The sequence below is a fragment of the Acipenser ruthenus genome, chromosome 36 (assembly GCF_902713425.1).
Source record: "Acipenser ruthenus chromosome 36, fAciRut3.2 maternal haplotype, whole genome shotgun sequence".
Lineage (NCBI taxonomy): Eukaryota > Metazoa > Chordata > Actinopteri > Acipenseriformes > Acipenseridae > Acipenser > Acipenser ruthenus.
In genome coordinates this window covers 5,537,480-5,562,700 of record NC_081224.1, presented here as the reverse complement: position 1 = coordinate 5,562,700, position 25,221 = coordinate 5,537,480, and the positions used below count along the sequence as shown (strand labels likewise).

Sequence of the window (25,221 nt, the reverse complement as noted above, 5' to 3'; positions counted from 1 at the left end):
TGTCCAGGCCCTGGTACTCTCCCGCCTAGACTACTGCAACTCCCTCCTGGCCGGCCTCCCTGCGTCCACCACCCGTCGGCTACCACTCATCCAGAACTCCGCTGCTCGCCTGGTGTTCTCTCTGCCTCGCTTCTTCATGCAACTCCACTGCTCCGCTCACTCCACTGGCTCCCGATCACCGCTCGCATTCAGTTCAAGACTCTTGTACTCGCCTACAGATGCCTTGACCAGACTGCAACCAGCTACCTCCAGACCCTCATCTCTCCCTACATCCCCACTCGACCTCTCCGCTCCTCCTGCACTAAAAGACTGGCTGTCCCTCCTCTACGCTCCCCTGCCTCCAGAGCCCGCTCCTTTTCCACCCTCGCCCCAGTGGTGGAATGACCTTCCTACAGATGTCAGGACTGCCCAGTCCCTGACCACCTTCCGGCACCTCCTCAAGACTCACCTCTTCAGGCAGTACCTGTAGAACTCCTCTTTTCCCTCTGGACACTTTATCACTCTTCCTTAATGTGCTTTACTTGCACTTATCTGCTCCCTATTTTACTGCATTTAATCCTGTACTTTACAGAGTACTGTACTGTAATCTGCCACTAGTGTTATTCAATCTGTAGTATTTTGCACTTAATCATATCCTGATGTAACTATCACTAACACTGTTACCTGCTCCGATATTGAATCGTATTTTGTCATATACTTGTACTACTAGAACTGAAGTCATTGTATTTTATCCTGCTCTTAATTGTATTAATACTTGTACTGTGATTCTTGAAATGTATTTTTTGTTTACGACTGTAAGTCGCCCTGGGTAAGGGCATCTGCTAAGAAATAAATAATAATAATAATAATAATAATAATAATAATAATAATAATAATAATAATAATAATAATAATAATAATAATAATTTATAACTCCCGGTCTGGCGACCAAACAATAATCCTCCGGCAATACACACCAATAATAAGCCTCTGGCAATACACACCAATAATAAACCTCTGGCAATACACACCAATAATAAATGGATTGTAGTCCAAATAATAAAGACACGTTATCCGCCCCACAATAATACAATACATGGTCACCAGTCCGGGTGCATGCAGTAGTGCTCGTGGTGGGTGATAACAATTAAACAGTGACTGTGGTGGAGTGTTGCTCCAGGTAGTGCTGGCCCAAGGCGACAGCTCCGGAGACGTGTTAGCCATCCAGTGATTTACAAAAAAAAAAAGGCAATTACTAACAGCGACAAAACAAACAAAACACTCACAAATTATTTATCTTATTTTTAGAGGTTTCTTCCGGTCCTTCCAGTTCCTTGTCTCTCAAACCAAGCAAAGAAGTAGATTGTGATTCCCTGTCCCCTTTTATGCTATCACGCATGACCCCTTGGTAAACGATTGCAGCTGTCTCTACTATCTGCAGCTGCTATGTCGTTTCTCTTCCGGGTCAATACGCTCCTGCAACAGAGTCTCATCGCCTTCCAGACTGACCGACTTCCCTGCCCGGGGAAAGAACTGTCAGGCCAGCCCATCCAAAGAACTCTACTTTCGCTGCTTAGCGCCCTCACAGGTCGGGAGGGAGATTTACAATCAAAACTCATTATATTTCTGTCACACTACTTACAGTGTTACATTGTTTTAATCTAATCATAGATCAGATCACTTCATTTCTATCTGAGACATTTAAGTTTCCTCCATCCCACCGGACCAACCATCTAATGACACATTCCTGTGTGTACCTGTAGTACATGAAACCAGCAAAGGAGGAGAACACCAGGAAACACATCCCTTGCTGCATTTACTTCTTTTTGATCTTTGTCGATCATCACACATCTGCAAGAAATCAGTCAGAATGTGGATAAGTTGTTGTTTGAAAACATTTGCTTGAGATATTATAGTCAAAGAGATGGTAATGTAAATGTCTCTTGATCTTGACTAAACAGAGTATTCATTGTAATTAATTGGCATGTATATAAAACATTAATTCAATAGAGTAAAATATCTATAAAATGTATTTATATTTACAAAATACTGCTTTTATTTGTAGACTACTTGAAGTAGTATTGTGGTTACCCAGCACGTAAGGATGGAATATAAGGCCATGATTCCAACATAGCCATGACACCCAGCCAATCGGTATATAGAGTCAGTATTCTTCATCCTGCAATGACACCCAGCCAATCGGTATATAGAGTCAGTATTCTTCATCCTGCAGTGGCACCCAGCCAATCAGTATATAGAGTCAGTATTCTTCATCCTGCAATGGCACCCAGCCAATCAGTATATAGAGTCAGTATTCTTCATCCTGCAATGGCACCCAGCCAATCAGTATACAGAGTCAGTATTCTTCATCCTGCAATGACACCCAGCCAATCAGTATATAGAGTCAGTATTCTTCATCCTGCAATGACACCCAGCCAATCAGTATATAGAGTCAGTATTCTTCATCCTGCAATGACACCCAGCCAATCAGTATATACAGTGCCTTGCGAAAGTATTCGGCCCCCTTGAACTTTGCGACCTTTTGCCACATTTCAGGCTTCAAACATAAAGATATGAAACTGTAATTTTTTGTGAAGAATCAACAACAAGTGGGACACAATCATGAAGTGGAACGAAATTTATTGGATATTTCAAACTTTTTTAACAAATAAAAAACTGAAAAATTGGGCGTGCAAAATTATTCAGCCCCTTTACTTTCAGTGCAGCAAACTCTCTCCAGAAGTTCAGTGAGGATCTCTGAATGATCCAATGTTGACCTAAATGACTAATGATGATAAATAGAATCCACCTGTGTGTAATCAAGTCTCTGTATAAATGCACCTGCACTGTGATAGTCTCAGAGGTCCGTTTAAAGCGCAGAGAGCATCATGAAGAACAAGGAACACACCAGGCAGGTCCGAGATACTGTTGTGGAGAAGTTTAAAGCCGGATTTGGATACAAAAAGATTTCCCAAGCTTTAAACATCCCAAGGAGCACTGTGCAAGCGATAATATTGAAATGGAAGGAGTATCAGACCACTGCAAATCTACCAAGACCTGGCCGTCCCTCTAAACTTTCAGCTCATACAAGGAGAAGACTGATCAGAGATGCATCCAAGAGGCCCATGATCACTCTGGATGAACTGCAGAGATCTACAGCTGAGGTGGGAGACTCTGTCTATAGGACAACAATCAGTCGTATACTGCACAAATCTGGCCTTTATGGAAGAGTGGCAAGAAGAAAGCCATTTCTTAAAGATATCCATAAAAAGTGTCGTTTACAGTTTGCCACAAGCCACCTGGGAGACACACCAAACATGTGGAAGAAGGTGCTCTGGTCAGATGAAACCAAAATTGAACTTTTTGGCAACAATGCAAAACGTTATGTTTGGCGTAAAAGCAACACAGCTCATCACCCTGAACACACCATCCCCACTGTCAAACATGGTGGTGGCAGCATCATGGTTTGGGCCTGCTTTTCTTCAGCAGGGACAGGGAAGATGGTTAAAATTGATGGGAAGATGGATGGAGCCAAATACAGGACCATTCTGGAAGAAAACCTGATGGAGTCTGCAAAAGACCTGAGACTGGGACGGAGATTTGTCTTCCAACAAGACAATGATCCAAAACATAAAGCAAAATCTACAATGGAATGGTTCACAAATAAACATATCCAGGTGTTAGAATGGCCAAGTCAAAGTCCAGACCTGAATCCAATCGAGAATCCGTGGAAAGAACTGAAAACTGCTGTTCACAAATGCTCTCCATCCAACCTCACTGAGCTCGAGCTGTTTTGCAAGGAGGAATGGGCAAAAATTTCAGTCTCTCGATGTGCAAAACTGATAGAGACATACCCCAAGCGACTTACAGCTGTAATCGCAGCAAAAGGTGGTGCTACAAAGTATTAACTTAAGGGGGCTGAATAATTTTGCACGCCCAATTTTTCAGTTTTTTATTTGTTAAAAAAGTTTGAAATATCCAATAAATTTCGTTCCACTTCATGATTGTGTCCCACTTGTTGTTGATTCTTCACAAAAAATTACAGTTTCATATCTTTATGTTTGAAGCCTGAAATGTGGCAAAAGGTCGCAAAGTTCAAGGGGGCCGAATACTTTCGCAAGGCACTGTAGAGTCAGTATTCTGCATTCTGCAATGACACCAGGCCAATCAGTATATAGAGTCAGTATTCTTCATCCTGCAATGACACCCAGCCAATCAGTATACAGAGTCAGTATTCTTCATCCTGCAATGACACCCAGCCAATCAGTATATAGAGTCAGTATTCTTCATTCTGCAATGACACCCAGCCAATCAGTACATAGAGTCAGTATTCTGCATCCTGAAGTATACTTTGTTTCATACGCTGCATATATTTACAGTACATGAAATGTAATATGAATCTGTTTTAGAAAAGCCTATTTACATGTAGCTTTTAAAATATGCCCAATACTAAGCACTGGCATAGCAAACTTTTTAAGTAGTTTTTACTTAGTATTAGTTGGTGTTTCATTGTCACAGAAAGTGCCATTTACACACATTATTGTAATTACTGGGTAATTTGTGGACGATAATTGAATACTATAAAAAACATTCCACAGCACATACTATACTTATACATTATAAATAATGTATACCCTTGTGGCAAAGTGCCCCCCCCCCTGTGTATGTTATATGTTACGTGTTGTGTGTAAATGTTGGTGTATAAGCATTGGTACACGGGATATAAGCAGGTCTGTGTTTCACGTGTGTGTAAATTGTATATTTGTATTAGGCACGGGGATGGCACATCACATCACGTGCAAGTAAAAAGTAATAATATGTGAGCACGGGGAATTGCACTTTAATTAATTCACGTGCAGTTGTACCGAGATTCCAATTGAATGATTGACTAGCAATCGAGTCTTGGTACAACTGCATAAAAGCTGCATGTTTTCACTCACTGGTTGTTGGGTGTTCGGTGAGTGGAGAACGGGAGAGAGAGGAGAAAAGAAAGCAAAGTAAAGTAATTAGTGTTTTCACTCACCATGTTTGTCCGTTTGTCTGTTCACTGTTTAGTCTGTTTTGTTTGTCTCTTTATTTTGGCGTATAGTGCCGTGTCCCGTGTTTTTGTGTTTAAAACCTTTTATTTTCTGTTCTGTTCTATTAATTATTAAATGCTGAGCGCGATCACGCGCTCAGCTTAACCAAAACTCCAAGTCTCTGTGTGTTACTTCCTGGCTCTGGCCTGAGTCCTGGAGGCGCTGTCGATCCCACTTCTAACACCACGTGTCACAAAGACGGCCGGAGTGGGTGGTGTCAGACCAGAGCCAGGAAGTAACACACAGAGACTTGGAGTTTTGGTTAAGCTGAGCGCGTGATCGCGCTCAGCATTTAATAATTAACAGAACAGAACAGAAAATAAAAGGTTTTAAACACAAAAACACCGGACACGGCACTATACGCCAAAATAAAGAAACAAACAAAACAGACTAAACAGTGAACAGACAAACGGACAAACACGGTGAGTGAAAACACTAATTACTTTACTTTGCTTTCTTTTCTCCTCTCTCTCCCGTTCTCCACTCACCGAACACCCAACAACCAGTGAGTGAAAACATGCAGCTTTTATGCAGTTGTACCAAGACTCGATTGCTAGTCAATCATTCAATTGGAATCTCGGTACAACTGCACGTGAATTAATTAAAGTGCAATTCCCCGTGCTCACATATTATTACTTTTTACTTGCACGTGATGTGATGTGCCATCCCCGTGCCTAAATACAAATACACAATTTACACACACGTGAAACACAGACCCGCTTATATCCCGTGTACCAATCTATACACCAACATTTACACACAACACGTAACATATAACATACACAGGGGGGGCACTTTGCCACAACCCTGTTGTTTAGATAGCTGTCAGCACAGCTACTACTGCTAGTCAGTTCAATGTAATTTATACCACTCAAACAAAAAGAATGCCAAAGGACCAGTAAAGCAGTCATGCAAATACCCATTTCATCTTTTTAAATTTAACAGAATGGAATTAAGTTAATAAACTATTCAAGGGTTATATTAAAAGTTACTTACTAAGTGCTAAAACATTTTCAATAAAGAAATACTTACCTGGGTGTGAAACCATTTAGGGCATCTCTCACTTTGCAGAGACACAATGCCAGATTTTCTGTATTTTCTTCACTTAAAATGAAAAAAGCAACAGGAACACCACGGCCTGCTTCACTTGAAATCAGCAAGGCATACAGTGCAAATGAATGTGCAGAGACTCCTTCGTATGAGCATCTAAAAAATCACTTCCAAATGAATATGCAGAGACTCCTTCGTATGAGCATCTAAAAAATCACTTCCAAATGAATATGAAGACTCCTTCGATTGAGCATCTAAAAAATCACTTCCAAATGAATATGCAGAGACTCCTTCGTATGAGCATCTAAAAAATCACTTCCAAATGAATGTGCAGAGACTCCTTCGTATGAGCATCTAAAAAATCACTTCCAAATGAATATGCAGAGACTCCTTCGTATGAGCATCTAAAAAATCACTTCCAAATGAATATGCAGAGACTCCTTCGTATGAGCATCTAAAAAATCACTTCCAAATGAATATGAAGAGACTCCTTCGATTGAGCATCTAAAAAATCACTTCCAAATGAATATGCAGAGACTCCTTCGTATGAGCATCTAAAAAATCACTTCCAAATGAATATGCAGAGACTCCTTCGTATGAGCATCTAAAAAATCACTTCCAAATGAATATGCAGAGACTCCTTCGATTGAGCATCTAAAAAAATCACTTCCATGCTTCTGTAACTGTTGAAGCGTCATTCAGTGGATAAGACAAGTATGAGAGTCTGTGACGCACTGTGCTAGTGGCTGATAAAATAACAGTTTTTAAGGTCTGTTTTTACCATTTTATCCACACAAGAGGAATCATCAATACCCAGGTATTGTCTGGATACGTATTGTTCTTTAATTACTTTAACATCACGGGGTGTGACACTGTATCAGCGGTCCCGTAAATCATTAAACCCTCACTGTTTTGCCCACTCTGCTGCTCTAACACCTACAGTATATCAGTTGAGATCTTGTGCCAAATATGCTTCAATCACCGTGAATAGTTCAGGATGAATTTGAATCACTTTTTGCTGACTAGGATCTTTTAGAGCATGACCATTATGAACAGTTTGAAGTCGCACCACACATCCATTGAAAGATGTTTCATGAATGAATGTAAAACTAACATAGGCTTTGCAACCATTAGTTCTTGTTTTGCATGGGTCCCCATGTGATTTTCCTTTTGCTTTGTTTGATCTCTCACATCGATAATAAACACAGCTTTTAGACTCATGTTTTGCTGAGAAGAACCCTTCCCCATTGCAGCTACGAGTTTGCAAATGTTCATGAATCAAATCTTCCTCTGATGTGTTGTTAAGCAGGTAAACTGTTCTTTATACATTTGGATTGAACTCTTTCTTCAGTGAATTTTCTAGACTGTATCCAGTAGCGATCCGTTCATAGGCTCTGAAACAACATATGTTTATCAGGCAATTTACAGTATGAATATCACATAATTAATGAATAGGAAAGTATACCGGCATATCCTGAATTTGCACAATACAATTAAGTACATTCCAGGCAGCTATGGACTGCACTTCACTGACACCTGCCTTCCAGGCAGCTACAGACTGCACTGACTGTAACTTACCGGTATATACTGCAATGATCTGATTGCTGAAGTCAATGTTCAAACTTCGTTGTGAAGGGTTATGCTCAGTATTTTGTAGCGGTATGAGAATCAACAGCAGAACCGACTGTTATGCAATTAACTTAACTGTATATGCAATTTGCTTAGCCTTAACCCTGTAACTATAAAAACAGTGAACAGTGAACCAATAGTTTAACAATATTGGTTTAATTTAATATACAGACAGTGCTAGAGGTTATTATAGAAAAACAAATACAAATCTAACTTTAAATATGCTCGTTTAAAAATACCAAAACAAATAAAAATCTAACTTTAAATATTGTAGTGAACCTCAGTTCCCGCAGGCAGGCGCATCACACATGCGGAGGGCAGGAGTGAACCCGGGACCTCTCGCACTAAAGCATAGCGCCGATACTGCCGTACAAAAGAGCCGGCTCCTTTGCAATGAGCGTATATCGGCCTTATGTCTTCGGGTGTGATTATGTCACCTACCAGTCCTGCTGCTGCATCCTGAGCACCCCTACTTACCGTTCATAACTTTTAAACTATCCAACTTCAAACTATCGCAGTAGGGATTCAAGGAAATGCACGCACATGGATTAGGGAGTGGTTAACATATAGAAAACAGAAAGTACTGATTAGAGGAGAAACCTCAAAATGGAGTGAGGTAACCAGTGGAGTACCACAGGGATCAGTATTTGGTCCTCTGCTATTCCTAATCTAAATTAAATAACTTAGATTCTGGTATAGTAAGCAAACTTGTTAAATTCGCAAACGACACAAAAATAGGAGGCGTGGCAAACACAGTTGCATCAGCAAAGGTCATTCAAAATGATCTAGACAGCATTCAGAAGTGGGCAGACACATGGCAAATGACATTTAATAGAGAAAAGTGTATTATGTGCAATAATACAAATGTGCATTATAAATATCATATGGGAGATACTGAAATTTAAGAAGGAATCTATGAAAAAGATCTAGTTTATGTTGACTCAGGAATGTCTTCATCTAGACAATGTGGAGAACCTATAAAAAAAACAGAATGCTCGAATACATAGTTAAAAGTGTTGAATTTAAATCAAGGGAAGTAATGGTAAAACTTTACAATGCATTAGTAAGACCTCATCTAGAATATTGTGTCCAATTCTGGTCACCTCGCTACAAAAAGGATATTGCTGCTGTAGAAAGAGTGCAAAGAAGAGCAACCAGAATTATTCCTGGTTTAAAAGGCATGTCGTATACAGGCTAAAATAACTGAATCTATTCAGTCTTGCACAAAGAAGATTACGCAGCGATCTGATTCAAGCATTCAAAATTTTAAAAGGTACTGACAATGTCGACCCAGGGGACTTTTTCTACCTGAAAAAAGAAACAAGGACCATGGGTCACAAATGGAGATTAGATAAGGGGCATTCAGAACAGAAAATAGGAGGAGAGAATTGTGGGAGTCTGGAACAACTCCCCAGTAATGTTGTTGAAGCTGACACCCGGGATCCCAAGAAGCTGCTTGATGAGATTCTGGGATCAATAAGCTACTAACAACCAAACGAGATGAATGGGCTGAATGGCTTTCTCTCGTTTGTAAACTTTCTTATGTTCTTATCCGACGGGCTTTCAAACTCCTTTACAGAGAAGAAATAGCGTACCTGGGGAGTGGAAGGGCGGGCTTAGATGTGTGACATCAGTAAGTCGCGCTCTTTTGTTGTTATCTGCCTGTGAGGCGGGGCTGCCTGACAGGCGCTTTTCTTTGTAAACGTCTACGTCTTGCGCTCTGTGCACGCTGGTGCTGCTGTTAACTAGCCCGATGCATAATAATGCCGCGGCCACAGAGTTCCGTCTGTACGGGTCGTTACAATATTTATTCTAGTTTTATTATTTTTTCTGGTATAAAAGTAAATGGCATCGCCTAATTGCTTTAAAAAATACATATTGTCATTTCGAATGGATATGTGATATTTTAATGAAATACGATTTTAAAACATTTTCAAGACTACAGGACATCTGCACGTTGTGCACGCTTGTTTAATGCGCATTTGAGGCCTCATACGTCCAGTAAACTATTATTTTAATACGTTTTAATAAAAATGAGTAAACTTTATTCTGCGACCAAACAAAATTCTCACATAATAGGCAGTGCGCTAGTAGCCTAGAAAGCTCTCCCAAGGACCCCGTAAAGAGACAGTCACATGATCTCCCAACGATGGCAGCCTCCGTGCTAAACAGGAGGGCATCTCAGATGTGGTGCTTGTTGAAGGGGATTTGGCCCTTATATGCACCGCTCCCCGTGTCTACGTGTTGTAACCTGATCCAGGTAGCCAACTACAACTCCAGACCGCTCCGACTGAACATAAAGGATGCGTACATTCCTGACTGGAACAGCGAGCGCACCCCAGAATGGCAGAAGACTGACAAGTTTGAACGAAAGCTATACGGAAGACTCGGTTCGGCCTCTGGCGTCGACCCGACCCGTTTGTGGCCAAGTCCCGAGCAGCTCAGCGAGATGGTGGCGGAGGAGCGGGGGTGGTACCCGAGCCTGCAGGAGACGCAGAAGAACATCGCGGTGAAGGAGAGGGAGCTGGCTAAGAAACGACAAGCAAGGTGAGACTCGAGCTCTGTGGTGTTGTGTGTAGCCAGGTCACCAAACGTACCGCGTGTCTCGGTACTGTACTGTACATTCTTACAACATTGAATTCCGTGTCTCTCGGTACTGTACATTCTTACAACATTGAATACCGTGTCTCTCACTGCGGTCTCGCTATCAGACAGTTTTGAAATGCAGGTCAAGCTATCAGACACTTATATCGCAATCAGACGCTTAACTTGTATAGATAGTTTCCCCGTTTCAAGCAATGAAATTCTTTACCCCGAGGGATTTAGAACTGCACTTGAATAAAACGAGCGTTGAAATACACTTTCATACATTTTAAAAAATAATTAAAAACGTAATATTTAATAAGAATGAAATAAATCTCACTAATAGCTTCTTGTAACACAGTCAAAGGACGATTCCATGTTTAAGTTATTGAGAACAGACATCTGCTGCTTACTATTAAAATGTATTTGAACAAAAACATGTTTGTGTATGTGTGCACCAGTATGTATTAGTCAAACCTGCGTTAAAGAGACCACTCAAGGGACAGTCTAATAGTGGCCTCTTAGAGGGCCCGTACCTTATGAATGTTCTATTAGTCTCTGACATGCTTTCCTGTAATTATGTATGTCTTACATACACTGTAAAAGCCAGAAGATGTAATATGAACAAAATGAAGTATGTAATTCAATAACATTCATTTAGATAATGCATTTACAAAATAAATTATTTTGTGAAAGTAATGAATGCTTGCCTGTCTCAGGTCACGCACAGTGTTTTAAATTCTTTGCAAATTTCAATGCCTGTGTCTGCCTTCAGATACGTGTTGATTCATTACATCCTTAAACCGATTACTGCGCACAGTGTTTTCATACTCTTATAAGTGTGGCTTGAATGTTTCTGTGTTTAGTTTTCAGTTTGACTAAGTCTTAAGCCACTACATCCTAATTATGAGAACATTCTGTCAAGTTAGCAGGAAAGAACAACACAAAACGAAACTGACACATTGGAAGCTGCCTAATTCCCAGGCAAGTGCGAGAACGAAACGTAAGTTAAAGTAGCATCTGGGGGAAGTGATTAATGGCATTGCTTCCTCTTGTGTTCGAATAATGAAGAAGTTGAAACACAATCATTAAGTCAATCAGAACATCAAGGTAAAAAGAAGCAACTTTGTTTAGTAATTAAGTTTAATTAAGATATTGAATCGGTTCAAAACAGTCACATGAACAAAAATAAAAACCTAAAACTTCAAGCCCTAGTTCTTTCCGTTTCAAAATGCTGTATCTGCGTCTCTAGTGCCGAATTTCAGCAGTTTTTTCTGGCACTTACTGTCTTTACAAGTTTAATAACTTTAATTCTGTCATCTAGGGAGGACCTTTTGTTTCTCCACGTTTTCTCTCTTCCTTTACAAGAGAGCGCTGTTGTTTTATTGATTATGGATAAGACCACTAAAATGGTTACCGTATTCCTTAGAATCAAGGACATTTACCTTTTTGTTCCTTAGCCGCTCCAGTGTAGCTATGGCTGTGTGCTTTGGGTCGTTGTCATGCTGAAAGGTGAACTTCCGTCCCAGTTTCAGCTTTCTTGCAGGTTTTCCTCAAGGACTTCCCTGTACTTTGCTCCATTCATTTTCCCTTCTATCCTGACAAGTGCCCCAGTCCCTGCCGATGAGAAACATCCCCATAACATGATGCTGCCACCACCATGCTTCACAGTAGGGATGGTGTTCTTTGGGTGATGTACTGTGTTGGGTTTGCGCCAAACCTAACGCTTTGCATTTAGGCCAAAAAGTTCCATTTTAGTTTCGTCTTGGCCATAAAAACCTGTAGCTCTTCCTAAGTTGCCATTGGCCTCTTGGTAGCCTCTGATCAGTTTCCTTCTTGCTCGGTCATCCAGTCTGGAGAGATGGCCTGATCTAGGCAGGGTCTTGGTGGTGTCATACACCTTCCACTTCTTAATAATCATCTTAACCGTGCTCCAAGGGATATTCAAGGCCTTTGATATTTTTTTATACCCATCCCCTGATATGTGCCTTTCAACAACTTTGTCCCGGAGTTCTTTTGAAAGCGCCTTGGTGCTCATTGTTGAGTCTTTGCTTTGAAATGCACTACACAGCAGAGGGAACCTACAGGAACTGCTGAATTTATCCTGAAATCATGTGAATCACTACAATTTAGCACAGGTGGAGGCCACTTAACTTGGTGTGTGATTTTGAAGGCGATTGGTTACACCTGAGCTAATTTAGGATTGCTATTACAAGGGGGGATGAACACTTATCCAACCAAGCTATTTCAGTTTTTATTTTTAATTCATTTTCCACAGATTTCTAGAATATTTTTTCACTTGGAAGTTGTGGGGTAGGATGTGCAAATAAATGAAAAAAAAACTATTTTAATGCATTTTAATTCCAGGCTATAAGGCCTGAAAGGGGGTGTAGACTTTCTAAATGTGCATTATTTTGCTCTTATCTGCCCCCTATTTTACTGCATTTAATCCTGTACTTCAGAATACTGTAATCTGCCAAGTGTTTAACCTGTAGTACTTTGTATTTAATCACATCCTGATGTAACTATCACTATTTAATCATATCCTGATATAACTATCACTATTATCTGCTGTATTATTGAATTTTGGTTTGTCACACTTATACTTTGCTTGAACAAAAGTTATTGTATTTCTTGCTCTTATTGTATTACTTGTATTGTAACACTTAATTTATTTGCTTACGATTGTAAGTCGCCCTGGATAAGGGCGTCTGCTAAGAAATAAATAATAATAATAATAATAATATAGGCACTGTACATACTGGGACGCACATACAAACACATTGGTTGCAGCGAATACAAAATGCGGCAGCAAGAATATTTACTCACACTAATTGGTTTCAAAACGCTGCTTCCCACTTATGAGTGGCCCTGCCTATCTGCCTTACTTATTCCCCAAAAACTGGTGTAATGTTAGAAAGCTGCTGTCAAATTTTGGTATATGTGCAGTCAATTGCGATCTGATGGGTGTTTTGCTATTATCAAAGAGGTACATTTACCGTTAATTATACATAATATTTTGTAAACTTAAACTGGAAACAGACAACCAGTTTCTCCTTAAAGGAAAAAACTATTCACGACGAACAAGACAAAATAAGAAGTAACGCAAAGTTGCACAAGTAAAAAAATGTACAAGACCCAGTGTATTGCATACTGTTTTCTTAATGGTGGAAAAATACAATAAATTACATAAAAAAAAAGATCAATATAAATGCAATTAAAAAATATGTGGAAAACAACATAACGTCCCAGATTTAAATGGCAGTTTTCTGCTTTCTTAATTGAAGTTTAGGCATGCGTGAGTGTGCTGCGTACCACTTTAACATGTACCTCTAAATAGCGCCACACCGGATTTCGTCAAATGAATGCCTCTTGGTTATTCCAAGAATTCGGTTAACCCTAGGTCAAGGACTTAGTGTTCGAGCTCTTAAACTTTGGAACTCACTTCCAAATTGTATACGTAATGCTGAGTCTGTCAGTATTTTTAAAATCTAAGCTCAAAACTTATTGATTTGGCCTTCATTAGCAAGTGGTTTCGATCTCTTTTGACTTGCTGTTTGTTTTGTTTTGTAAAGCTCCTTGGGATGTTAGCACATGGTTGACGCTCTAAAAATAAAATTTATCTGGTATGGTATTGTTGTTGGCTAAGGTTATTAATGTTAAACATTTTACATTGAAGTATTTTACTGTGAAAAAAACACAGGCATTTAAATTGCTATAGCATAAAACAAGTTATAAGAACATAAGAAAGTTTACAAACGAGAGGAGGCCATTCAGCCCATCTTGCTCGTTTGGTTGTTAGTAGCTTATTGATCCCAGAATCTCATCAAGCAGCTTCTTGAAGGATCCCAGGGTGTCAGCTTCAACAACATTACTGGGGAGTTGGTTCCAGACCCTCACAATTATCTGTGTAAAAAAGTGCCTCCTATTTTCTGTTCTGAATGCCCCTTATCTAATCTCCATTTGTGACCCCTGGTCCTTGTTTCTTTTTTCAGGTCAAAAAAGTCCCCTGGGTTGACATTGTCTATACCTTTTAGGATTTTGAATGCTTGAATCAGATCACCGCGTAGTCTTCTTTGTTCAAGACTGAATAGATTCAAATCTTTCAGCCTGTCTGCATACGACATGCCTTTTAAACCCGGGATAATTCTGGTTGCTCTTCTTTGCACTCTTTCTAGAGCAGCAATATCCTTTTGTAACGAGGTGACCAGAACTGAACACAATATTCTAGGTGAGGTCTTACTAATGCATTGTAAAGTTTTAACATTACTTCCCTTGATTTAAATTCAACACTTCTCACAATGTACCCGAGCATCTTGTTGATCTTTTTTATAGCTTCCCCACATAGTCTAGATGAAGACATTTCTGAGTCAACATAAACTCCTAGGTCTGTTTCATAGATGCCTTCTTCAATTTCAGTATTTCCCATATTTCCCATATTTTCTCTCTTAAATTTAATTTGCCATGTGTCTGCCCAGTTCTGAATGTTGTCCAGATCATTTTGAATGACCTTTGCTGCTGCAACAGTGTTTGCCACTCCTCCTATTTTTGTGTCGTCTGCAAATTTAACAAGTTTGCTTACTGTACCAGAATCTGAATCATAATATAGATTGGGAATAGCAGAGGTGTAAGTTCACTCTAGTCTTTTGAAAGGAGAACATTCCATGTAAATGTGATACAAAAAAAACTGAGAAGCAAACAGCATTTATCTGTATAAAATGCCAAAGAACAGTAGCACCTAAGTTGTTCGGTTGAGTGCCATATGAAAATATACACAGTTAGATTTTTTTATGGGCTAGAGAAAATCAAAGTCTGCCTCCATTCCAAAATCTATTTGTTGCTTCTTTGCTTATTTTGTTGGTTGGAGCTTTTCGTGTTGAATATGTTTTGGTAAAAGTTCACTTCTGTACGTAAGTCTTCTAACTCTAAATTAGCAATGGAACCCAAAGAGGGCTTTACCTTCTGGTAATGCCTGCCTGGTGCCATTAAATGCCAGAGCTGAAGGGCGGTAAAGCCCTCTTGAGGGTTCTGTTTGCTATTCAGACTGCATCATTCAAACTGGAGACTAGCTGCTATTGTGGTTACTGTATTGCCACTGACAGCAAACACTTTGCTTATTTATTCATTTGTTTAACTATTTACTGTACTCAGTTTAAATAGATTGGACATGTAGGACAGTGAGTAAACAGACTCTTGTCTACACTGACAGTCAAAATTCAGAGGGTGTGTACTAGAACAGAGATTTCCTTTCATCAAGGTAAAATACATGAATTCTGAATTTCCGTATTTTCCGGGGGATTGATTTAGAACAGAGATTAAACAGTTTGTACGATAACATTCATGGTCCTTTCCAGACCTCATACTGACCAATCAGGTTAAAGGAAATCTCCGATCCCTTTTCTAATGAGTATTTGAATTCACTAAATTCTAATCAGTACCTACCATTCACATCAATCTCCCTTCAGTGGGACAGTGGCACCCTCTTGTGAAACTCTTGAAGTCTTTACAATATTATTGTACATAATATATGACCCTGGTATTGATGTGATACAGTTGTATGATATTTCTTTGTACCAGTTTTTTATAAGAAGAAAATTACATTACACTAAGATTTAGCTATACTGTTTAATTATTCTTAACTATATTAAATATAGTAAAGGTTGATGTGTAAGATACAGGCTGATTTTCACCCACTCAAGGTCAGAGTCTAGCCAGTAAGTCCACTTGAGGGTATCTGCTCTGGCTTCTTGTAGAGTATCACTTCGCTTGTATTGTACATTCTCCGATTATCTGGTAGTCTTTATAACAACAGTGTTTCTTACCTTGTGTCCCTTCCATTCAGAGAGAAGCTGATTGCTGCCAACATGGCCAAGATGCCCATGATGGTGGCAGAGTGGCGTCGGGAGGCAAGGGAGCTGAAGCAGAAGCAGCGCGAGGAGAAGGTTCGCAGGGAGAGGCTGCTGGCAGAGGCAAGAGAGAGGTTCGGTTACGCGCTTGACCCTCGCAGCCCCAAGTTCCAGGAGATGGTGAAGGAGATAGAGAAGGAGGAGAAGAAGAAGAGGAAGCTGCTGAAGAGGAGGAAGAAAGAGGAGGAATCGAGGAGCGAGACACCAGCACAAGGACCAGCCACATGAACAAAGGCACACACCAAACATGGGGCTTCAATAACACCACATTTAGGATTTGCGGTTTCTATTGCTGCTGTTCTGTGTTCTTGATGAATTGTGCCCTACCTGAAGTATACATTTGGATCTGCCCATGGAGCTGGAGGGACTGCATTGCACATTCAGCAGAGCAGCGCTTGAAAAACATTTTGACATCCACTTCATTGTATGTGATTTAAGAGGAGAGGGCAATAAAACTTGTTTAATGTCCTTTGCTTTCTTTAAACTAATATTCATAATAAAGTTATTTTTACTCTTTTGTCTTATCCTTCTCACTTATTTATCAGTTTAATCTCTTATTTTTTCTGTCTACTGGAAAGTGAGTCATTGTTAATATGAAAATGTTTTGGTCTAGTGTTGCCTTGTAAAAATGAAGCAAGCTACTAACGAGTGGTACAATTTGTGTAAAATACTGGTGTAACGTAAATGTCAAATGTACGATAAAACGTGTTTTGAAGTATAATAAACATAATGCATATTCCATATTATTAGGTCTTGCATATAGTATAACATGTTTTTTAATAACCATAATTAAATATCTTAAGCCAGCATAATCAGTTTAAAAAAACAGCAACCCCACCAGCTCTGACCAGTACACAACTGGTATGCCTGAAGGTAAAATCACCCATGATCATGTAAACAAACTGGAAAAACAACACGGCTGTGTGGCATACAGAAGGCTGAACTGTGGAAGGATGTTGTAAACATTGAACCAGAAATAATATTTCAGCTCTATTGACTTTTATTCAATAACAATTATTTTAAAAAAAAGAAAAATATAAAAATATACATGTCTCTGTGTACAAGATTGCAACAATTTATATATATATATATATATACATACACACACACACACACACATGATTGCAGATAGAAAATGTGAGGCATCCCAGCTAAAAACCTTACAGGTTCGAAAAGCATTTAGTTTAAATCATTAGAAACGAAATATTGGAAAATATGTTATTTTTAATACAAAATGTATTAAAAATACACAATGATTTTTAAACTTCAACATACTAAAGGGAACAAGAGCAGGACTTTCAGCCTATCGGTGCTCATCCAATTCATCTCAATTAGATTTTCTCTAGCCCATACATACTTTGACTGTCAGGTCAGATCTTAAAAGATCCCAGTGATTCGAAATTCCCAGCTTTGTGGCCTCTAGTCCTATAGGGTTAACTTTGTCAACTCCTTTTAATGATTTTGAAGTCTCTCCCCCCAATTCTTCATTGTTCTAGGCTAAATAAACTTAATAGCGAATTACTTTTCAAAATGTAGTTTGCCCAATTATTTTACCCCCGATTTTATCCCAAATTTGGAATGTACAATCATGTTTTCTCATCACTGCAGCAATTCCCCACAGAGCTCAGGAAATCCGAAGGTACAGCTAGGGGCGTCAAGCTAGCTTCCTCTTCACCCAGGCACTTGAATGTGGATGTCAGCGAGCCAGAAAGTCCCTGATAGTTTTGCCTCCCTAATCCATGGGAGTGCCAAAGCCAATGTGACGCTCCCTTCGGAATTCCCAGCGAAAACTGGTAATTTAGCACAGCCAGGACGCAAACCTATGCTGTATGGCAGTTCATTCCTTTAAACCCTGGGATTAGTCTGGTTATTCTTCATTGGACTCACTCCAAGGCCACAGTGTACTTTTAAAGGACCAGGAGTGGAACACTGGTTAAGTTCTGTAACTTCATGTAACATTGTGTAAAGTTGCATGTGTCACGCTGCTCTCTACATGATGTCCTCTGGCGATGGCATGAAGTGTTTCTCGTAGTCCGATATAAAGGGCTTCCTGCTCTCCCAGTCCTGCTCTTCCTGCTTGTGGCTTCTGCTCTCTGGGTCTTGCCTCTCTCGCTCTGTGCCCAGGCTGCTCCCCCCGCCTTCAGAATCCTTCATGGTGCTGTAGTCCCTCTCCCTCTCCTCCCCACTCTCCTGCCTCTCTCCTTCAGTCTCTAGCTCTGGCTTCACCCTGTCCAGCAGCTCCAGGTCACACAGCAGCAAGCTGCCCACTGAGAGGGAGGGGGCCGGGGAGAGATGGAACTGATCATCATTCTGGTGCGTCTGGGGGAGATGGGGAAGGAAGTGGATTGAAGGATGTGTTTAATTTCTAACTTTTCATCCATATATACAGGTAGTGGACAAAAAAATGGAAACACCTGGGTAAATGAGGGACACCAAGTATATTGAAATCAAGGGCTTCCACACAGGTGTGGCTCATGCGTTAATTAAGCAAATAACATCCCAGCATGCTTAGGGTCACGTATAAAAATGCTGGACAGGCCTGGTTGCCTATAATTATGGCTAGCATGGCTGCAAGAGGAGACCTCAGTGACTTTGAAAGAGGGGTGATTGTTGGGGCGCGTTTGGCAGGAGCTTCAGTGACCAAGACAGCTCAACTTGCTGATGTTTCACGAGCAACCGTGTCTAAGGTGATGTCGGCATGGAACTCCGAGGGAAAGACATCATCAGCAAAGGGCAACAGTGGGCGGAAGCGCATACTCCAGGATCGTGATATCTGTGCATTAATTCAAAGTGCAAGGCAAAACAGGCGAGCAACTGCAGATCAATTGACTGCAAATTTCCACCTGGGACGTGAGCAGCCAGTTTCATCAAAAACGGTCTGCCAAGAACTCCACAGAGCAGGATACCATAGTGGCCCAATGCCCTATTAAGACTTTACATTGGTGTTTCCATTTTTTGGTCCACTACCTGTATTTTATAATTGTAACATGTTAAGTTTCCTATCTCTGCTATACTTTACAATGCATAGATATGGTTTTCAAAGTTCCTGCTGGGCAACTTCTCGAACCCATAGAGTGCACACAAACTTTTAAAAATATCTGAAAATGTAATTAAAAAATCATGCCCAACAGGGATACATTTTTTTTTAAATATATTTTTGTCATTAACAGAATCTTGATCTTTTCAAACTTGTTGACTTTTCTAAATGACTTCTCGTCTAGAATTTTTTCAACTTCAAGCTATTTGTTTAAGAGAAAAAATGTATTAGAATTTTTTTTTTAAATAAAACAGTTAACTACATAATGAAAGATAGATTATTTGCTTTAAACAGCAAGGTGAGTACTGCAGCTATCATGGGGAGTGCTGCTACCTGCTAACAGAAGGTATTGCAGGTCCAATGGGAAAGTGCTGCTCTCTGCTGAGGACCATAGGTATTACATGGTTCTTTTCTAGAACTGCTGAAAGACATATTCTAAGTGTTTAAACCTGTCTTCAGCTAACTCAGATTGTTTTAAGCACACAGCCTGCTGTATAAACACTGCGGCTGACCTCAGCATTTGGAAAACATTTAAATGTGTAAACTCTAAACCAGTGGTTCTCAATCTGTGGTCCGCAGACCACTGGTGGTCCGTGGAAAGGTTACATAATTATGGAAAGGAAGCGGCAGCATAGTTTATAGATACCATTGCAAACCCAACATTTGAGACCTTAAAAACTCAGCTACAAAACCAGGAAGAAAATGCATACATGGAGAATATCTCCAAGTTAAAAAGGTCTAAACTCTCCATCATATATAGTTTTGGCGTGTCTAAAATGTATTATTTACTAGGGGATTTCCATGTATTGCGCTCACGTGCACTCAACACAGCAGCTTGTAAAGTAACACATAAGGCGTTCTGTTGTGCTGCATTAACATACTGCTTTTGTTGGGTTGGAGGCACAAAGCGAATCCACCAGAGCTATAAGAACATAAGAAAGTTTACAAACGAGAGGAGGCCATTCAGCCCATCTTGCTCATTTGGTTCTTAGTAGCTTATTGATCCCAGAATATCAAGCAGCTTCTTGAAGGATCCCAGGGTGTCAGCTTCAACAACATTACTGGGGAGTTGGTTCCATACCCTCACAATTCTCTGTGTAAAAAAAGTGCCTCCTATTTTCTGTTCTGAATGCCCCTTTATCTAATCTCTATTTGTAACCCCTGGTCCTTGTTTCTTTTTTCAGGTCAAAGAAGTCCCCTGGGTCGACATTGTCTATACCTTTTAGGATTTTGAATGTTTGAATCAGATCGCCGCGTAGTCTTCTTCATTCAAGACTGAATAGATTCAATTCTTTTAGCTTGTCTGCATACGACATGCCTTTCAAACCCGGGATAATTCTGGTTGCTCTTCTTTGCACTCTTTCTAGAGCAGCAATATCCTTTTTGTAACGAGGTCACCAGAACTGAACACGATATTCTAGGTGAGGTCTTACTAATGCATTGTAGAGTTTTAACATTACTTCCCTTGATTTAAATTCAACACTCCTCACAATATATCCGAGCATCTTGTTGGCCTTTTTTACAGCTTCCCCACATTGTCTAGTTGAAGACATTTCTGAGTCAACATAAACTCCTAGGTCTTTTTCATAGTTCCCTTCTTCAATTTCTCTATCTCCCATATGATATTTATAATGCACATTTTTATTGCCTGCATGCAATACTTTACACTTTTCTCAATTAAATTTCATTTACCATGTGTCTGCCCAGTTCTGAATGCTGTCTAGATCATTTTGAATGACCTTTGCTGCTGCAACAGTGTTTGCCACTCCTCCTATTTTTGTGTCATCTGCAAATTTAACGAGTTTGCTTACTATACCAGAATCTAAATCATTAATGTAGATTAGGAATAGCAGAGGACCTAACACTGATCCCTGTGGTACACCACTGGTTACCTCACTCCATTTTGAGGTTTCTCCTCTAATCAGTACTTTCTGTTTTCTAGATGTTAGCTGACATAACCCGCAATCATGGGGTTTCCATGCAAGTTTTTTTTTTTAACTAGAGACATTTTACTCGAGTAAACCGGGCTTTTCACCTGACGTCATGCAAATGAATGGGAAAGACCTGGGGTTGATATGTAAATTAACTATGCGTAAAGTACTCATGCTGTTTTTGAAGTTTACTAGTGACATTTTGTGAAAATGTGGTTTCCATGCGCAGAGAACTGGTACACGAGTGAATCTAAGCTGCTGTAATAAAGCAAAATTCCCTGTGCCTGCTTGATTAATAATGTGCTTTACTGCTCTTGACCAAACTGTTTTTCAATTTGAGGAGGCTCGTGCTGTCAGAGATGCTCTCCTTTTTTTATGTTGTGTTGGATTTACTGCTGTGTTAAATATTAATGATGCAAACAAATAAAACACAATCAATATGTTCATTTGCAATTTTATTTGGTCAGTTCTGAGAGGGCATCAACAACTCGTTGGATGTTGTTGCACTGTTTTGTGCAATCGAGCTGGCTTATGATATCCAGTTCACAAACTATATTTATTAACGTGGAGGGCAGTTGAGCGTCTTGGAATCCACGGTAACAACTGACCTGCTCCCTTGCAATATTTATAGATAAGGATAAACACGCTCATTAACATTTACACGTGAAATGCGTGTTTCCATGTGAAACTGGGTGTGGTTTTCCTGTGTGTTTCGTCATTTACACGAGTAAATGAGATTTACCCTCTCTTTGGCCGTTTTTTTCGGCCACAAACCTGATTTACCCGAGTAATTCTCCCAAACATGCACACGCATCACCATTTCACGTGTAAATTGACCCACATAGAAACCCCATGAAGGTTAGCCTTGTTACTGACCAATCATTTAAAAATGCCAATCATGTATTTTTGCGGAGAATGAAAAGATACAGAAAAGGAGGCAAAAGACAAAGTTCACTATCCACGCATTACTACCGCTGACCTGGAGAAGCCAATACAAAAATACATTATTGGCATTTTTAAATGCGTGAGCCAACAGGCTATCATTGCGGTTTATGTCAGCACTGTTTACCTAGCGATTGAGACGAGCAGCACGGAGGCTAAAATAACAAAATTGAGTAGCCTACTCTTGACCAGCCCAATTACGCGCTGTAAATTCAGTAAATTCATGTTATAAAATGTAAACTAGAACCGTTCTTTAAAACTCCAATTTTAAAATAACTTTGCTCACAGAAACAGGCCCACCAGCAATGGTGTATGTGTGAGTGTGTTTGTGAGTGCCTGTGTGTAAGTGTGAGTGTGAGAGTGTCTGTGTGCCTGCATGCGTGTGTGTCTGTGTATGTGCGAGTGTGTGTGTGTGTGTGCGAGTGTGTGTGTGTGTGTGTGTGTGTGCGAGTGTGTGTGTGTGTGTGTGCGAGTGTGTGTGTGTGCGAGTGTGTGTCTGTGTATGTGCGAGTGTGTGTGTGTGTGTGTGCGAGAGTGTGTATGAGTGAGTGCGTGTCTGTGTTTTAGCCTGTGCGTGTAGTACGAACCTGCAGTCCGAACCTAGCTCTGCACCCCTCACCTCACAGGAAAGAAAACTCTGGCACTGCTTACCACCTCAGTGAAGTTCAGACGGCTGTTGACAGGGTCCGGCACTTTCTGATAGCACCAGAGAGGAATTAACAAGCGTGCTGTCTGGCTGCACCTGTGAGAGACGGAGAAAGGGAAGGAAGAGAGAGGGGGATAGGATAGGAGAGAGACTCATTAAAAGGTTTATCCACAAAATCATAAGACACATGGCAGCACTAAAGGCAACTCAGGAATGAATGCCAACCAAGGTTTTTGGCGAGAGGTTTTCTTCAGTGTTTTCATGCGTTAGTATAAAGGCTTCTCATCAAAGCGTTTGTTCACACTCACCCCTGCTCTGTAAGTGTTCATTCTTGCTTACCTGTTGTTACACAGCAGTGCCGCTATTGTGATTAGGATGACCAGAGACCCCACAACACAGAGTATGATTATTCCAAAATTCAAATGATTCCCTTAGAAAGAAAGAAACACACACAGTGATGTTCAAATGTCAGTATAACAGTGCACTTTATTACAGGCTGTCTACATTCAGCCTCTACCTGCATTACATATTAATGACTGAATGGATCATTCGAGAGACGTTCCAGCAGCTTGTAGATCAAGGCCACGTCAAACTGTAATCAGGGCAAACGCTGACCAAACCCCATATCAGGGACAGGACCTAAAGTACCAGGCAGGCATGGTAGAATATTACTACAAACTCATTGAGAACAGCAAACAAAAAAAAAAAAAAACTAAAATTAAATGACAAATATTTTGTAGTAAACCAGTGTTTTTATAGTTATGGATGAGATACACTATCAGGACCGGTCCCTCATTCTGGGATGGTTCACCACTAGCCCTGTCTTTTCTGGTTGGTGTGTGGTCCCTGTCTTGTTTTGCATTAATTTGTTTTAGTATTTCTAAATGTAGCCCTATAGAGTGTTTCATAGTTACGGATCCATCTTCTTTGGCATGTTAATCACACTGACACTCTGCACTCAGAGGAGTGGCTATGTCTCATTGCAAGTGGTGCTATGTGTGCATCCCCTGTGTGTGTGTGTGTGCGTGTGGTACCAGTACCGCTGTCGGGTGTGGTAGTTGAGAATCTAATCGTAGATCGATTCCCCTCCATCGCATCAGTCTCAGCGCTGACCCAAACCTGGTACTCCTGACCAGGCTGCAAATCCGAAAGAACCGCCCAGCACCAATCAGCGCTCACATTGGACTCTGAGAGATAGAGAGAGAGAGAGAGAGAAAGAGAGAGAGAGAGAGAGAGAGAGGAGAGAGAGATTACATATACACATATATATATATATGGTTTGTAATGATCAGCAGTCATGGTGCAGTTGCCGTGGGTGCCCTTCATCAAAATGTATGTCTATTCACAGCTATTATGGAAGTGTTTGGATCCACAAATAACATGATTTACGTGGTTAAGTCACATCAGCGGGAAAGAAAACAACAAACAATGAACTCCAAGCACATGGATTTCTACTGTGTGTAATAATGCCATCCCAGAAGAGAGTCCAGAAAGAAAAGTAAGCCTTACACAATCTGCAAAAAAAATGCCAGGTCAGTAGTTTAGAAATGCTTAAGTTTTCTTTCAGGTTTAAAAAACTGATTTACTGTAACTTGAATATGGTTCAATTGCCATTACCCCCTTATTATAAATTCCTTATTTTTACCACAACGAAACCAAAACAGTACATTTTATGTTGTAAAAAGTGTTTATTATCATTATTTGTCCATATTATGATAAAGGTAAGTTTATGTTTTTTCAGTTCATCCATAAATGCAACACAGTGCCTCTGCATTTTGTATGTTACGCACGGGAATGATAGTTCAGCTTATGTTAAACTGTGTAGAATTAGTGCCCCTGTTCTGTAATTTAGTGCTGTTTTGGGACTACTAGGATGCATTTCAAATTGTCATAGTGCTCACGCTGTAACAATTCAGCAATCCTAATGCAAGGTCTATAGCAAAGGCTATTAGTGACTGGAAATAAATAAGAACATAAGAAGCGAATCCACCAGAGCTATAAGAACATAAGAAAGTTTACAAACGAGAGGAGGCTATTCAGCCCATCTTGCTCGTTTGGTTGTTAGTAGCTTATTGATCCCAGAATCTCATCAAGCAGCTTCTTGAAGGATCCCAGGGTGTCAGCTTCAACAACATTACTGGGGAGTTGGTTCCAGACCCTCACAATTCTCTGTGTAAAAAAGTGCCTCCTATTTTCTGTTCTGAATGCCCCTTTATCTAATCTCCTTTTTTCTTTTTTCAAGTCAAATAAGTCCCCCGGGTTGACATTGTCTATACCTTTTAGGATTTTGAATGTTTGAATCAGATCGCCGCGTAGTCTTCTTTGTTCAAGACTGAATAGATTCAATTCTTTTAGCCTGTCTGCATACGACATGCCTTTTAAACCTGGGATAATTCTGGTTGCTCTTCTTTGCACTCTTTCTAGAGCAGCAATATCCTTT

At 40.1% G+C, this 25,221-nt stretch overlaps 2 protein-coding genes and 1 long non-coding RNA gene across 7 annotated transcripts in view; 1 reads left to right on the top strand and 2 right to left on the bottom strand.

Moving 5' to 3' along the window:
• Positions 1–921: 921 nt before the first annotated feature.
• Positions 922–7,546, bottom strand: LOC131706719 (uncharacterized). The gene is made up of 3 exons (XR_009310758.1): positions 6,090–7,546; positions 2,071–2,350; positions 922–1,830 (listed from the first exon to the last, which is right to left on the bottom strand). It is a non-coding gene; the product is annotated as an uncharacterized LOC131706719 (long non-coding RNA).
• Positions 7,547–9,493: 1,947 nt separating this feature from the next.
• On the top strand, positions 9,494–16,742 carry LOC117402170 (large ribosomal subunit protein mL64-like). The gene is made up of 2 exons (XM_034909836.2): positions 9,494–10,283; positions 16,162–16,742. The coding sequence occupies exons 1-2, from the start codon at positions 9,886–9,888 to the stop codon at positions 16,451–16,453; spliced, it is 690 nt and encodes a 229-aa protein (XP_034765727.2). The 5' UTR covers positions 9,494–9,885; the 3' UTR covers positions 16,454–16,742.
• A 465-nt stretch (positions 16,743–17,207) lies between these two features.
• The window catches only part of LOC131706670 (interleukin-12 receptor subunit beta-2-like), a 75,622-nt gene continuing 67,608 nt past the window's right edge, over positions 17,208–25,221 (bottom strand). For all 5 annotated transcript variants that reach the window (XM_059008222.1, XM_059008224.1, XM_059008223.1 and 2 more), the window contains 4 exons: positions 23,822–23,968; positions 23,121–23,211; positions 22,787–22,877; positions 17,208–18,544 (listed from right to left, as the gene is read on the bottom strand). In XM_059008222.1, coding sequence (XP_058864205.1) covers positions 18,215–18,544; positions 22,787–22,877; positions 23,121–23,211; positions 23,822–23,968 — 659 coding nt within the window. In that variant the 3' untranslated portion in view covers positions 17,208–18,214. The remainder of the gene's footprint in view (positions 18,545–22,786; positions 22,878–23,120; positions 23,212–23,821; positions 23,969–25,221) is intronic.